The sequence below is a fragment of the Periplaneta americana genome, chromosome 1 (assembly GCF_040183065.1).
Source record: "Periplaneta americana isolate PAMFEO1 chromosome 1, P.americana_PAMFEO1_priV1, whole genome shotgun sequence".
In the NCBI taxonomy this organism is placed as follows: Eukaryota; Metazoa; Arthropoda; class Insecta; order Blattodea; family Blattidae; genus Periplaneta; species Periplaneta americana.
The window spans coordinates 156,762,713-156,776,863 of NC_091117.1; the positions used below are offsets into that span (position 1 = coordinate 156,762,713).

General features: G+C 35.1%; 1 protein-coding gene across 3 annotated transcripts in view; it reads left to right on the plus strand.

Annotated features, from left to right (window-relative positions):
• The window catches only part of LOC138702893 (cardio acceleratory peptide 2b-like), a 94,987-nt gene extending 84,485 nt beyond the window's left edge, over positions 1 to 10,502 (plus strand). For 2 of the 3 annotated variants that reach the window (XM_069830280.1, XM_069830298.1), the window contains one exon: positions 7,455 to 10,248. In XM_069830280.1, coding sequence (XP_069686381.1) covers positions 7,455 to 7,588 — 134 coding nt within the window. In that variant the 3' untranslated portion in view covers positions 7,589 to 10,248. Of the gene's footprint in view, positions 1 to 7,454; positions 10,249 to 10,288 lie in introns of those variants that run through there. The other variant, XM_069830287.1, reaches the window with a different exon arrangement.
• Positions 10,503 to 14,151: the final 3,649 nt, after the last annotated feature.

A 14,151-nucleotide genomic window follows, 5' to 3' on the forward strand; every position in this document is an offset into this window, starting at 1 on the left:
TACTTGTACAGGATTCATATCATATCCTATCGCTAACACTGGTTTATGAATACGAAAAACGTTAGTTCGCTGATCATCCACCGGAAGCCCGGGCTAAGAATGTCTATGAATATGGCCCCAAGTTTCTGATCCATATAGCAAAGTTGGAATGGCCATTGTTTTGTAGAATTTCAAAATTGTGTCTTGCCGGACCTTCTTGAACGGTATATTTCTAATTGTTCTTAGCAGCTGTTAAAATTTGGTTAATTTATTACCTATATCTCGAGAGTAAGGGAGAAAACTGCTCAAAGAGAAGAAAAATACGGGACCCGAGAGACTGTTAAAAATTAGGGGCAAATACGGAAGATCCAGGGAAATACGGGAGGGTTGGCAACCCTAGTTCGAAGACAGGTTGGAATCCCATAACTCACACTCATACGGCAAATGAGCCTTTTCCCCTGTGAACATAATAAAACAGATTCCAGATTCGAAGACGTTTTGGGGATTGTTGTCATTGTTCTTTGCATGAAATATACCCTGTATATGTGTATTTAAGTGGATATATCTGCATGCTTTATTGCCTTTGATGATCCTAATAATTGTGAAACTCGAAAAACTTAGATTTATCGCGCAAGCTAACAAGACAGATGGACGTGTTACATCGAAGACTGATGCAATGCTTAACACTTCGCATCTGCCGACGCAATTTGCATGCTACAGGTCAATTACTAATGCAGTAATTTGCAAGAGGAGCGGGGAATTTGTCCGCCATAGGCGATGGGTGATACATTACACGAGGTCAACATGTCACAGTGCTGTCAACATTGGAATGAAAAATAAATAATGCACGAGTATAAACTTGAAACAACGCCGAGAGCGGGTCTCTAACAAGTTGTCGGAACGGGATACTTGCTCATTTCACTGCATTAAGGCATTAATAATAATAATAATAATAATAATAATAATAATAATAATAATAAAATATGTAAATGAAGATTTCGTCTTTTAGCAAGGAAACAGAGATTTATCTTCTTTTTTTTTAGAAACTGTGTGTCTTACGTTTTATGTTGTTTCAAACCATCTTGCGCCATGCTGTAAGCTTGGGTAGGGAATTTTGCTACTTGTGAAGTCTAATTTTTTTCATATTTTTACAAAAGCGAGTACGGAACAGGCAAAGGAGTCCAATGCTTGAACGTTAATGGCCATAAATGTTATATAGTTTACTAACTTAGCCTACTACCACAGAAATCAAATAAAACATAAATCTAATCGACATGATTATCGTACTCGAAGACAACAGTCTACTTTCCCGTTAATTGAGCCTAAATGTCAGACAAGTGCAGCACTTAAACTAGTTTCGGCCCAAGACTATAATGAAATTACAAACCATTTTACAAATTTGAAATATTTTAAAATTGAACCTTTTAAAAACGAAATTTATAAAATTTATATAATTTATAAAATTATTCATTTTATATAATACACAAATGTGTATTTTTTACCTTTTATTTCGTCGACTATATTCATGTTTTTATTGAATATCACTGGCTTCTGTCTTGATTGTCAATTTATATTAAATGTGCATTTTTCTCTCTTTTTCTCTTTCTTCTTTTTTTGATCGTGTGTGTTATTTATTGGTTTGAATTAAATCACTTACTGTATTTAGTAAACTGTCTTTGTAAATTTTATGTTATATTATTGGCTAAGACCACACCGTCAAATTAAACACAGAATAAATATGGGAAATACCTGTTATTATTCGGTTGAGAAGCTTTTATCATCCAGTCTGCTGTCAAAAAATCTTAAAGTTAGAATTTATAAAATAGTTATATTACCGATTGTTCTTTATGGTTGTGAAACTTAGACTCTCACTTTGAGAGAGGAACATAGGTTAAGGGTGTTTGAGAATAAGGTGCTTAGGAAAATATTTGGGGCTAAAAGGGATGAAGTTACAGGAGAATGGAGAAAGTTACACAACACAGAACTGCACGTTTTGTAGGCCTATTCTTCACCTAACATAATTAGGAACATTAAATCCAGACGTTTGAGATGGGCAGGGCATGTAGCACGTATGGGCGAATCCAGAAATGCATATAGAGTGTTAGTTGGGAGGCCGGAGGGAAAAAGACCTTTGGGGAGGCCGAGACATAGATGGGAAGATAATATTAAACTGAATTTGAGGGAGGTGGAATATGATGATAGAGACTGGATTGATCTTGCTCAGGATAGGGACCTATGGCGGGCTTACGTGAGGGCGGCAATGAACATTCGGGTTCCTTAAAAGCCAGTAAGTAAGTAAGTAGTAAGACCACACCGTAAACGAGCCTGGCTCTTACGGTAGTGGCTAGAAACATTTGTTTCATAATTTTAATTTGTACTCACTTTGCTAGCTAAATCAATAAATAAAATATGTATGTATATATACATTAACATATTGGCCTACAAGTACTAGCTTAGGTGCTTATAGTGTTACAGTATCGCTGGTTGGTCATGTGATTATAATTATGCATTGCGAGGTGGAATGCGAGTTTGTTTCATATACATTATGTAGTTCAGAACGCTGTAATTTATTAAAACCTGGAATATAGTGAGAGAGTCCATCATTAAAATACCAAGAAGAACTCAAGTGAAGACATTAGTGGATGAAGGGGTTATGTTACAAATATATCTATTTTTCTTTTACTACGTAGATACTGCATGCATTGTATTCTTCACCTGGCATAATTAGGAACATTAAATCCAGGCATTTGAGATGGGCTGAAGTACTTAGGGATACTTACTCCATGTCCCGCCCAATAAGTAGGCCTACTTCTACACTACGCGTTCCATTTACATACATCTGAGTGGTGATGGCACTGTCGTATACAAGACATCTTAGGCCAGCGGTGACCAAAACTCGAACGGCAGTGATTACACGCGAGAGACAGTCTATGAAGTAAAGAGATGGGGGAGAGGTAGGCTACTTGGCATGAAAACTGCAACCAGTGGTTGTTCGTGCACTAACATTGAGTTCTTCATTAATCCGCTAATAAAAATCGCAAGCTTTGCTGTATCAGTAATGTCACTACTGTCATTTTCTTGTTTTTTTTTTTTTTTTTTTTTTTTTTTTTTTTTTTTTTTTTTTTTAAATATTCGTCGTGAACACAATCAGAAATTTCCTGAATTCTCTTCTGGATATTTAGTCGAGAAATGCGGACTTTTTGAAAATTAATTAACAACTTCCATTCACAAATTATTTCAGCCACCTTGATCATTACGCTTTTATAAAATTCTCCTTTGTTGGAAGGCTTAAGAGAACGAGCTATTTCGTTCGCCACTAGATAGCTGCTTCCTTACATTTATTTATGTCATCTTTCTCTTCATGACGATGATTGAAAGCCGATTTCAGTTCTTCGATTTTAATAGCTCGTTTCATTACTACACTAGAGTCTGGCTGGGCGGAAGAGAAAGCCTACTGGCCTTAGCTTTGCCAGATTAAATAAATAATAATAATAATAATAATAATAATAATAATAATAATAATAATAATAATAATAATAATTATAATTATAATAATTATAATTATTATTATTATTAATATTTAATCAGTTTCTCTATATTATTATTATTATTATTATAATTATCATTACTATAATTATTACTACTACTACTGCTGCTACTGGTAATGCTATCAGTATTGTTATTAGTATTGCCATTATTATTATTATTATTATTATTATTATTATTATTATTATTACTACTACTACTATTAAATCAATAACTAGTAAATAACTGATAATAGTCATCAAAAGATTAAAAAAAATAAAATGGAGGTTTAGCGTAGTCTAGTAATTATTTTAAACTTCAAGAGAAGCTGTAGGCCTATATATTCAGGCACGTATATAAGAATTATGGTAACACTTGCCGATATGTGTATTCAGCGTAACGCCCTGTAATGTCGCTTCTATATACTACTACTAATTGAACCGTTGAGCAAAGCAACATATTACATTTTCTCCGACAGAACAGCGAATAAATTCCTCTTCCCATTCTGTACGAAACCTTCTGTTCCTGCTCCTAAAGACAGAGGGTTTGTAGAGTGACATGGTACCGACACTGCTTACCATCAGTACGTGAGCGAGACAGAGAGCAATGTACAGGAAACTCCCCTTACCAGTTTGAATGTCTTTAATTACACGTTGTAATCACGATACCCGCTTTGATCACCGCTGTCTTAGGCTATTATAAATTGTGGGGCATTGAGGGGATCAGTACATTCGTGGAGGGGGATAACGCACTTTACTAGTTCGTGGAATCAACACCGGTCAATAGGGATATCTATGCGAAGTTTTATCGCTAGATGGCAGGAGCGTTCCATGCGGCGCAACATGTTGTAGGACTATGTTATGTCATATGCTACAGTTGATTACATTTTCCCGCTTGTTGGTTTTCTGTGCGTGTCAAAATTATATTTACAATTATTTTGTATAACCTAGTATAATTTAATATACGCAATTCAATATTTTCTTACCTCTTAATTTAATTTAATTTAATTTAATTTGCAATAAATAATAACGTAAACCTGTATAATATTGAGCGATTCCCCGAGATGGGTGGGGAAATCTGCAGTATGCAGAATATAGATACGAGTAAATTCAATGTCCATGAACCTAAATGAGAACTTTGAGAACGAGATGCACGAGTAAAAAAATAGGAACTTTGTCGAAGGCGAACATTGCCTCTTTAATCATTAGTATTTAAGAACCGTACGCTAAAAACAGGATATGAAGCCACCAATGTGTTTTTTAATATGGAAGAGCCTATCGAGATTGAATTCCTTGTATTTTTTCTGTAGTTGCAGAAAGATCAAATGAAATGTTTAATAGTATGATATAATACGCAGTAGTATCACGATTAGTAGTGCGTTTTGTAGGTTAAGGACACGCAGTTTTGAATACTATGTGGGATGATTTTGAAAATTTGAAGTTAAAATATGGTTTTAATAATTAGAGTACAGTACATTAAAAACATTATTCACGAAATGGATTTCACTACTGATCGTCCTGGATAATAAACATCCCAGTTTATCGAGAGTTTACTGCAGGCGTAAACTTCGGAGACTCCTACAACTACTGTATATAATCTAAGCTGACATAGCTCGCTGTTGAGGTTGCATATGTTTTTATTAATTTTTATTTTTCCTCTTCCAAAACGAAACTGTACTCAACAATTCCTTACTTAAAGTAGTTACTTTTATTTAATAGCTAGCACTTTCGAGGCGCAATTTAATTGCTTATATTTCTTAAGGTTTAAAGCATATATTCAGAATATTTCGGAACCTGATTGAAGACAAAAAGCTTTCCCTCGTTTTTACATAAAGGAACATTACAAAAATTTGCCATTTTTAGTTGTTTTTAAGAGTATTTAATATACGAATATACTATGTATATCCTCAATGTTTATATACCGAAAAACAAATGCACACGCAAAGCGCATCCCTCAAAGTACACGTGCGCTATCTGTTGGTGCTAGTTCAGGATATCCCTATTTACCTGGGACGGGTAGCACCTATACTGCTACAACTGTTGCTACTGCTGCCAAGAATAGTCATCGCTGTTGTTCAGGAAGAGGGAAACTTCACTTATTCTCGTTCCCTGCCGTACAGAATGCATTAATGCAATAGTTCACAAACTGTGTACTAACTAGTTAATTCACATGGACTCAGGAAAATCGTGTTACAACCAGAGAGGAGAAGTACATTCCATTAGTAGTATGTGCTTATTTTTAAATGTGAAATATTGTGTTTGCTTTGCTTTGAATTGACGTGTTTTATTCTTCGTACGGTTACTGCTAGACGAAATAGTTAACTTTTCAGGGCCAAACTACTTTTAAATAAACTGTTAGGATTTCTTCGATTCTTAGGACACAGTCAAACAATTGCTGATAATAGAAAGGTGCTATAAGTGGATAAAGTTTGGAAATCTCCTCGATAAAACTACCCTGGCAGAAAAAGGCGACGAAAGGGACTCTTTGCTTATACTATCAGTATTTCGCAAAGCCACTGTTTGAGATAATGTTAGACAATACAATGCAAAAACACTCTCTATCCCTTTAGGAGGCAGATATAAATTCTCACTTCAAAAGAAATGTCTTTGTAAAATAGTCATTATGCCCATCGTTATATCGGCAACAGACGGCTTGCAGGTCTCCGAATGTTGAATATGGATGAAAGAACAGTCATCCAGAAACAAAAGCAGCAGTGCTCAGTAGGTACGTGTCAGATTGTAAGACATTATTTAATGCCGTAGGCGCAAATTAAAATGCCAGAGCTTCTCATTTCTATCCGCCTAGGATATTATTTTTGATTCCGAAAACTAAAATGTTCAATCTACCCATAGACATAACAACAAAAGCAATAAAGGAAGTTAGACCAAAATTATTGAACGAAATTCGTTATCTCTAACAGGATATGAAGTCGCGAACTTGGGTTCCAGCGGTAAAGGTATAACTGTATTGTACGTACATTTTCCTATTGTTTACTCGACGTGGAATCAAAACAAACGCGCAACATTGCGGAGGTTTTATTCGAAATTGTACAAAGATTCAGGGAATTTTTTTTATTTTTTATTTTATTGGGTTATTTTACGACGCTGTATCAACATCTAGGTTATTTAGCGTCTGAATGATATGAAGGTGATAATGCCGGTGAAATGAGTCCGGGGTCCAGCACCGAAAGTTACCCAGCATTTGCTCGTATTGGGTTGAGGGAAAACCCCGGAAAAAACCTCAACCAGGTAACTTGCCCCCACCGGGATTCGAACCCGGGCCACCTGGTTTCGCGCCTAGACGCGCTGACCGTTACTGCACAGGTGTGGACGATTCAGGGAAGTAAGTGCAAATGTTCAAATAATAGGCTTACATAATAATAATATATGATATGCGAAATATAATCACTTAGTGATTTAAGACGGCGCTTATTCCATCGGATCCCGACCATTTAGTCACTCATAACGAGTGCACCTCTGCACATGTGTGGACATTGTGCCACTGTCATACATCTATAACGCAATGCATGAGGGTAGGCCACTAGAGGGAACCCAAGAGTGGAGCTTAAACTGAGAGGATTCGATCCGACATCGGGATGGGAATCCGGTGAGGGTTAGTGGATAGAGCGTCAGCTCGTAGACCTGAAAACCCGGGTTCAAATCCCGGTGCCGGAGAGAATTTTTCTCCGTTCCATTCATCTTTCATCATACAATTTTCTTTGGTTGAACTTTTCTTTTGTGTTAATAATTTTGGGCAAATTATCCAATGGACGACTGTTCCGAGGATGAAAATGCTCCTGGACGAAAATTCCCTGGATGAATTGGCACCAAACCGTCTGTAGGGGTTCGTAAACCACAGGTTGAGTACCGTTGCTGTGGATAGTATACCTATTTTTACTTGTAAGATGGTATCAAATACAATACGAATGTGTGTCTATTCATGCATTTTAGAGTTCCCGGCAGATAGCAGAGACTACACCCCGCGGCTGGGACGAGAATCTGAGGAGCAGGAGGATTGCTGCGACCTAACCGATGACGATTCCCAGTCGTCACAAAATGGAAGAAGCCCTCACAGTCACAATTAAAATCAAGACAGGAGGCAATTCCCCCGCCCGTTGAGTTGAAATATTTAGGTTCGTGAACTTGCAGGTAGCCACGGATTCGAGGCTTTCTAAACCTACGTCATCTGTCCTCTTCCAGAGAAGAGATTTCATGTTATAATTTTGACTGCCTATGTATCACATTAATTTTTGTTCATTGTTGTAATTATAAATCTCAGTTATTTAGGCAGGCACTTCTTTATACAGGATATTGGTGAAGATAATAGTAAAATTGATAAGAGTGTGTTTTATATTTACAATGTGTTACTTTGACGAGACATTACAATTATTAAACATGTAAATTGTTCCTTTTTGTGCAATTAATTTGGCATACGTCTAAATTATATTAAAATGATCGTTATTTTCTAGAACATGGATATAATAAGATTTGGGATACTTGTGATTTTATTGAATATTAGGGAAATGGACGTGATTTCATTGTCGAATACGTCTAAGAATATTTGTAGACACATAAACAACATTATTCTATTTTATTCATATGATCTTCGTGTATTAGGCATAATTCTAATGTATAGGCCTACAACCGGCAAAACTCCGTTGTAGGAGGTTACTAAACCTAACCGCTGTGCTGGAGGCGGAGTCTGGAGTTTCTCTCCATTAATCTGAACCATTGTCGCTACAGAATGACAAGTCATCTGACGCATCATTGCTATCAGTACGCGCTACTATTGGCTGACAATTAGGAAGGAGGAGGTGAATAGTATATTGTGTCACTCTTTAAGATTGACGCATGCGCAGACCAACGGAGTTTTGTAAGTTGTTTCCCTATAGTAAGCTCCCGAGTGGATCACAAGCCCACAAGTAGATAATTTATTGAAATAAAAACATATTCTATGAAGTATATTCTGTTGCATCGCCTTGGTGTTTCTGGGTGAGCTTACACGGACTTTACTCGCTTAGTCCAAGAACTCGGTTCCCCTACTCCTCTTTCCACTCGCTCTGTCTCGGCTAACATCTTAGGCGACTCTGTTCTGCTTTGTTGAACAATGTTATGGATAATGCTCTATTATATCTCTATCCCTTTATGTGGCACCTATTGGGCTAAGTCCACTTTTGGTTTTTCCCTTCAACATTTCTCTAGATTCCTTGAAGAGAATTCGAAAAACGGAGTGAGACAAGTTATGAACGGTCTTAGAGCTCACTTAGGTTCTTTCTACAGCCCCAAATTCCCTTGATAGGACGTGAGCTTGCGTACCTTTTAATTACTTTTCTTTCATTATCCTCATTTTATTAATTCATTTGATAGTTGCCTAGAATAAACATTGTCTGAAAGAGAGAACCTGAGAGTAGGATTGCTACATAAAATAAGTAAATATAAGGGGCATATAATTATTTAGAAAAATCGAATAAAGTGTATTGAAAGTAACCAGACGCTAAATTAACCAACTTTGGCTCATTTTTAATTAATAAAAACACAATAAAATTGAAAGTAAAGCTTGCCTAACAATGGGGTTATTCTTTAACGAAAGCCTTTTCTTATTTTGTTCATGAACTTACTTATTTCCTATAAAATGTTTAATTGCTGCAGTATAATATTTTAGTTAGGGCATATATGTTATTTCAATGGTTCTCTTACCACCTCTATTAACTGACCTATTTTGACTCTACGATCACAGTTCGGTATAATTACATTGACAGTTTGAAGCAAATTTTTTTTTTTAATTTCTGATTATAAACTGAATTGTCTCTTATGCCTGTTTATAAAAATAGTACTCCTAACAAAGTTCATACTTTTCGTTTAATTATTATTTTTACTACCGCTTTCCTTCTTGTCGCTGTCAGTTCGTGGGCAGTTAATGATGATGAAACAATGAATGAAATTGAGAAGCAATTAGTATTAAATTACATATAATTATGAAATCCCTTATGAGCGAAATAATTCGTTTTTACAACAGCAAGTAATTTCATTTTAAAACAGAGATTTGAAGTCTCAAAGAACAGCTGGAACTCGCGACATATAGGAGTTCTAACTGAAATGCGGTGAAGATATTAAATACATTTTTACAAGTCGAATGAAAGTAGAATATTATTTTGAATCAATTTCACATTGCATTAAGTGGATACAAAGATATATTTTGAAAATAATACTAGCAAATTTTTTATCGATATTGCTTAGTTTAAATGCAGATTTCATACAACATAAAAAATGTTAGGTAACATGACTAATAAATTTATTTTCAAGTTTAGTTACAAGATTATCCAAAAAGTGTATTTGTAATGATATATTGGCATTAGCAAATATTTATGTTAGATTAACATACAGATCTAATTTTTGTACCATTCGTGCCAGTTGCACAAAAAATTACATGTTTACAAAAAATAATAACATTGTAAATATAAAATAAAAATGAGCGAAGAAAGGTAAAACTGAGTTTTTCTTTTCTTGTGTTAGAAACAGAAAATACGTTTCTTCAGGCTGTTCTCTAATGTTTACTTCATAAAACACAAAAATGACTAACTAATGTTTCTGAGGAAGTCATTTCGAAATTTCCTTGTCTCGTCACACAAATATGATCTAAAGATGTTTTTATAGTTTGTCCATAAATAGAAATAAAAAAAATTGTATGAAGAATTGATGTATAAAAGATCTCGATGTGGATAAAATAAAATATTGTGGGATAGAATGGCATGTGTTTTGTACCAAGGTGCCTTTTCTTGTTACAGGGAGATGTACCAGGTCAAGAGAAGTTTTTGTGAATGCAATCCATGAAACTTTAGTTTGTCTTCGGTTTTTTTAAATTCATCTTCAAACACGATGTTAACATTATTAAATAATACATTGTTACTCTGTGTAAATGTAGGTTTCCAGCAAGTGAAAATAAATGCATAGACTCAAATGGGTCAAAATGATGGATGTTAAGAGTCATTTAATTGTGTCAAAAATGTCTACCAAGGACTATTCGGTTTCACCATATACAATTTGAACCTGTTAACATTATAAAACAATAAAGACGAAAATTTTTGTTTTATTCTTCGTGTGGAAGGTTGAATTACATTACACGAGTAATACGTTATTTAATTTTTCTCTAATAAATAGGAAGATGATAATCATATAATAAAAATATACAGTGGACTCCCCTAAGTTCGACAAAACAGAATTGAAAGTTCAGTCCAATAAGGGTAGTGGGTGTGGCAGATGAAATGAACACAAATTCTTATTGGTTATCCATCAACAAATACAGTACTGTACTTGCATTTCCTGCCCGCCCCGAGACTTGTGTATGCGCTTCTAGTACCACAGTGGGTTTCGAAAGTTTCGTCTCACAAACGGCACAATTCTCAAATAGAAAAAGAAGAGTTCATTAATTTAAAATCAGTAATTAAATATGGATGTCCTAATCAATAAAATATTCTGTTTTCCTTCAACAAAAGCATCACTACAAGATACAGAACCAATTCCCATTCAAATGGCAAACCCATTTCTTAGTGCCCGTATAGGGGCGTGTCTAATTCTCCTACGTAAACAGTCGAACTGTAAGATGTCGAATATGATTTCAGTCGAACTTAAGAGCTTCGACTGTATTTGTGATTAAAAGAAAATATATTATTAATGTTTTATTTTAAAAATGAAGTTATTTCAAATATGTGAACAAATATAATTTGTTTCACGATATTTCTCGTATTTTCAAAACAAAAGAAAACAACCATTTCTTTCATCGAGGTGATGTTTAATAAAATCACAAATTTATATACATGACATACTTGTAGTATGCAGGGCGTTCTGTTTGGGTATAGACAATATAAAGTTGCTGTAAAAATTATGTCAGAAGGGAAACAAAATTTCATAAAGTACGAAAGCAACTTATCTGAAAACACGAGAGTTTTGTATCGTAATAAGATCGCAATAGTGGACGTGCGTGATATTAGAAGAAACATTTTCACGGAAACGAAATGCGAACAAGAAATGCTACTCCTACACAGAAACGAGCAAAATGCATATTGATGTTTGCCAAGTTTGGTAGTATACAGCAGTGAAACGTCGGATACGTCGTATGTATGATGTTCAGAAAGCTCCAAGATACGAGTCAGATGCCTGCACTTAAAGGAACGAGATCCATTTATAATCCGTAAACTGATGGCCGCAATCGTGTTTCTAGAACAGAAACTGCAGTTAATGCAGTTACGACAGCAACAAGCTTCAGTAAAGTCTGCCCCCGTTATCAGTAGAGACAGCTTTACTCTGTCCGTAGCACACAACATAGGCCTATGTTCGAACTGGTGCTGTCGTGGTGTGTTAGTGACATAATTTCCATTTTGACTTTATTTCGCATCACCGGATTCTTTTGACGTCAATACGCCTATGTTGAAGGGTCATTTTAGAGAAAGTGTAAGGCATGAAAATGTGTGAGATCCAGCGCTGTTAATTGCTAAGTAACGAATATATCCTACACGTAACGGACCTCACAGAAAACGACCTGATAAACTGTTGAATAACTGACGATGCGTTAAAGTGATAAGGAAAGGGTAATAAAATCTGTAGGGCCTATGCAAAAATGATCACAAAATAAAGGCGATTAAAATGATATACTTTACATGAAAACGTTTATAACAGTTAATAGTACATTGCGATACAAGGTTGGGAAGTGCTTTTTACAAAATCGAGGAATAGTTTTTCAATTTCCGAGATTTTGTAATGCACTCACTAACGTGTATTGTACAGTAGTGGCAAAAAAAAACCGGACCGACTCTTGTAGCTGATTTCAGAGCCTTGTTCACTCCAGAGCACGATAGACTGGTAACTAAGACTTTCGTGGTTCGAATCCTGCCTGGGAAGGAAACTTTTTTTTGTTCCTTATTCAAATTTATTCCCAATACTTTTCGATTGCTGGTAAAATTCATGTTCTGGGAATAATAAGTTAATTAAGTAGTAAAATATCGCTGCAATCGAAAAGTATTGGGAATAAATTTGAATAAGGAACAAAAAAAAAGTTTCCTTCCTAGACAGGATTCGAACCACGAAAGTCTTCGTTACCAGTCTATCGTGCTCTGGAGTGAACAAGGCTCTAAAATCAGCTACAAGGGTCGGTCCGGTTTTTTTTGCCACTACTGTACAACATTTTTTACACGATCATATTTTAAAAATTGCAGATACAATATATTTTGCATTTAAAATTTATAGAGCAATATTAATCCAAAGTCTTCACAAAACTGCACTGTATTAGTAACTAAATAACAAGTGCACTGTAATGGTATATAGTTTTATCACAGTCTAGTATATACAGTCACGAAGCTCAATACGTAGTAAAGAAGCATTCATAGATGGTTGCTAACCACTAGAAACGCTAATATCGCCTCATCACAGACAATACGAAATAGTACCGGCACAATCTATTGTTCCTAGCACTCTCACAATTCAAGCTTCGTGACTGTATATACTAGACTGTGGTTTTACGTTATGAAACATGATTTCCCTAGCAACAAGTTTCTGTGTGAGAATTCTAACTTTCAAAACCTAACAACAATAGCTGTAAATACAACAAAAAAAACACGATCGTGCAATATTACTACGTGCAAAAAGAATTGCATGTTGAATAGCTTTTAAACGAATGCCATTAAATAGTAGAGATGCATCTACATAATAATATGTAGTGTACAAAATACGTGAGAAACCATTGACTTTCCAAATAGGCCTACGTAATTAGAGCCTGGGTTTGGCATATAGTTTCAAAGTTACAGGCATGTAATTGAACAAATGAAGGCGCTTCAGTTTGTTAACAATCTTGACTTTTGCATCATTCTTCATAAAAATACTAACATGGCTGTCTTTGATAAATTATTTTCCTTAAATTAACTTAAGAATAAAAACGTATTTACGTCAATACAGTAGAACCTCTATTATCCGTGGTAATGAAGGGGGTGGACTGAACGGTTAATCGAAAAAATCGGATAATCCGTAGGCCTACCATAAAATATGTTTATAACTTAAGTTCATAATACACAATTTCGTAATGTCCTTCGTGGTATTGTATTTAACGTGCTATGTAGTGGATCAGGAGTTCGGTTGCCAACGACGAGTACCTAAGGATCAAGGGTTGATGATTGATGGTTGACTGCAGTAAGATAGGAATACTTGAAGTCTCATGTTGCAGATTTACATACTATATACACTTTATCTTTATTTTTTATTTAAATCGCATACAGTTGTAACGCCAGTCTCCTATTCTGGAGCAGCATTACCCACAGTTTCTTCTTTCCTAGACCTCTAAATCATCTGTAATATTTAAAAATAAATAAAACACAATTCGTTTTCTTTTGACAACTGTGGAAGACATTTTGCATAGAAGTTACACAGTACGGCCACACGAATAGTAAGAATAAGGACTAAATTGTACAGGAGTTTGTGGAAATTCTTGGAGTAAATTCTTTGGAAGCAAGTAGTGATTATTTTTACAAGTAACTATTTTTGTTGCCGACAACTAAGCATTTCTATTAGCCTACATACTTTGTAGTAACAGTAAAGACTAGTAATAAACTTCTATAGAAAAATTATGTAGAAACATAACGTACAGCAATACATATATTTTTCT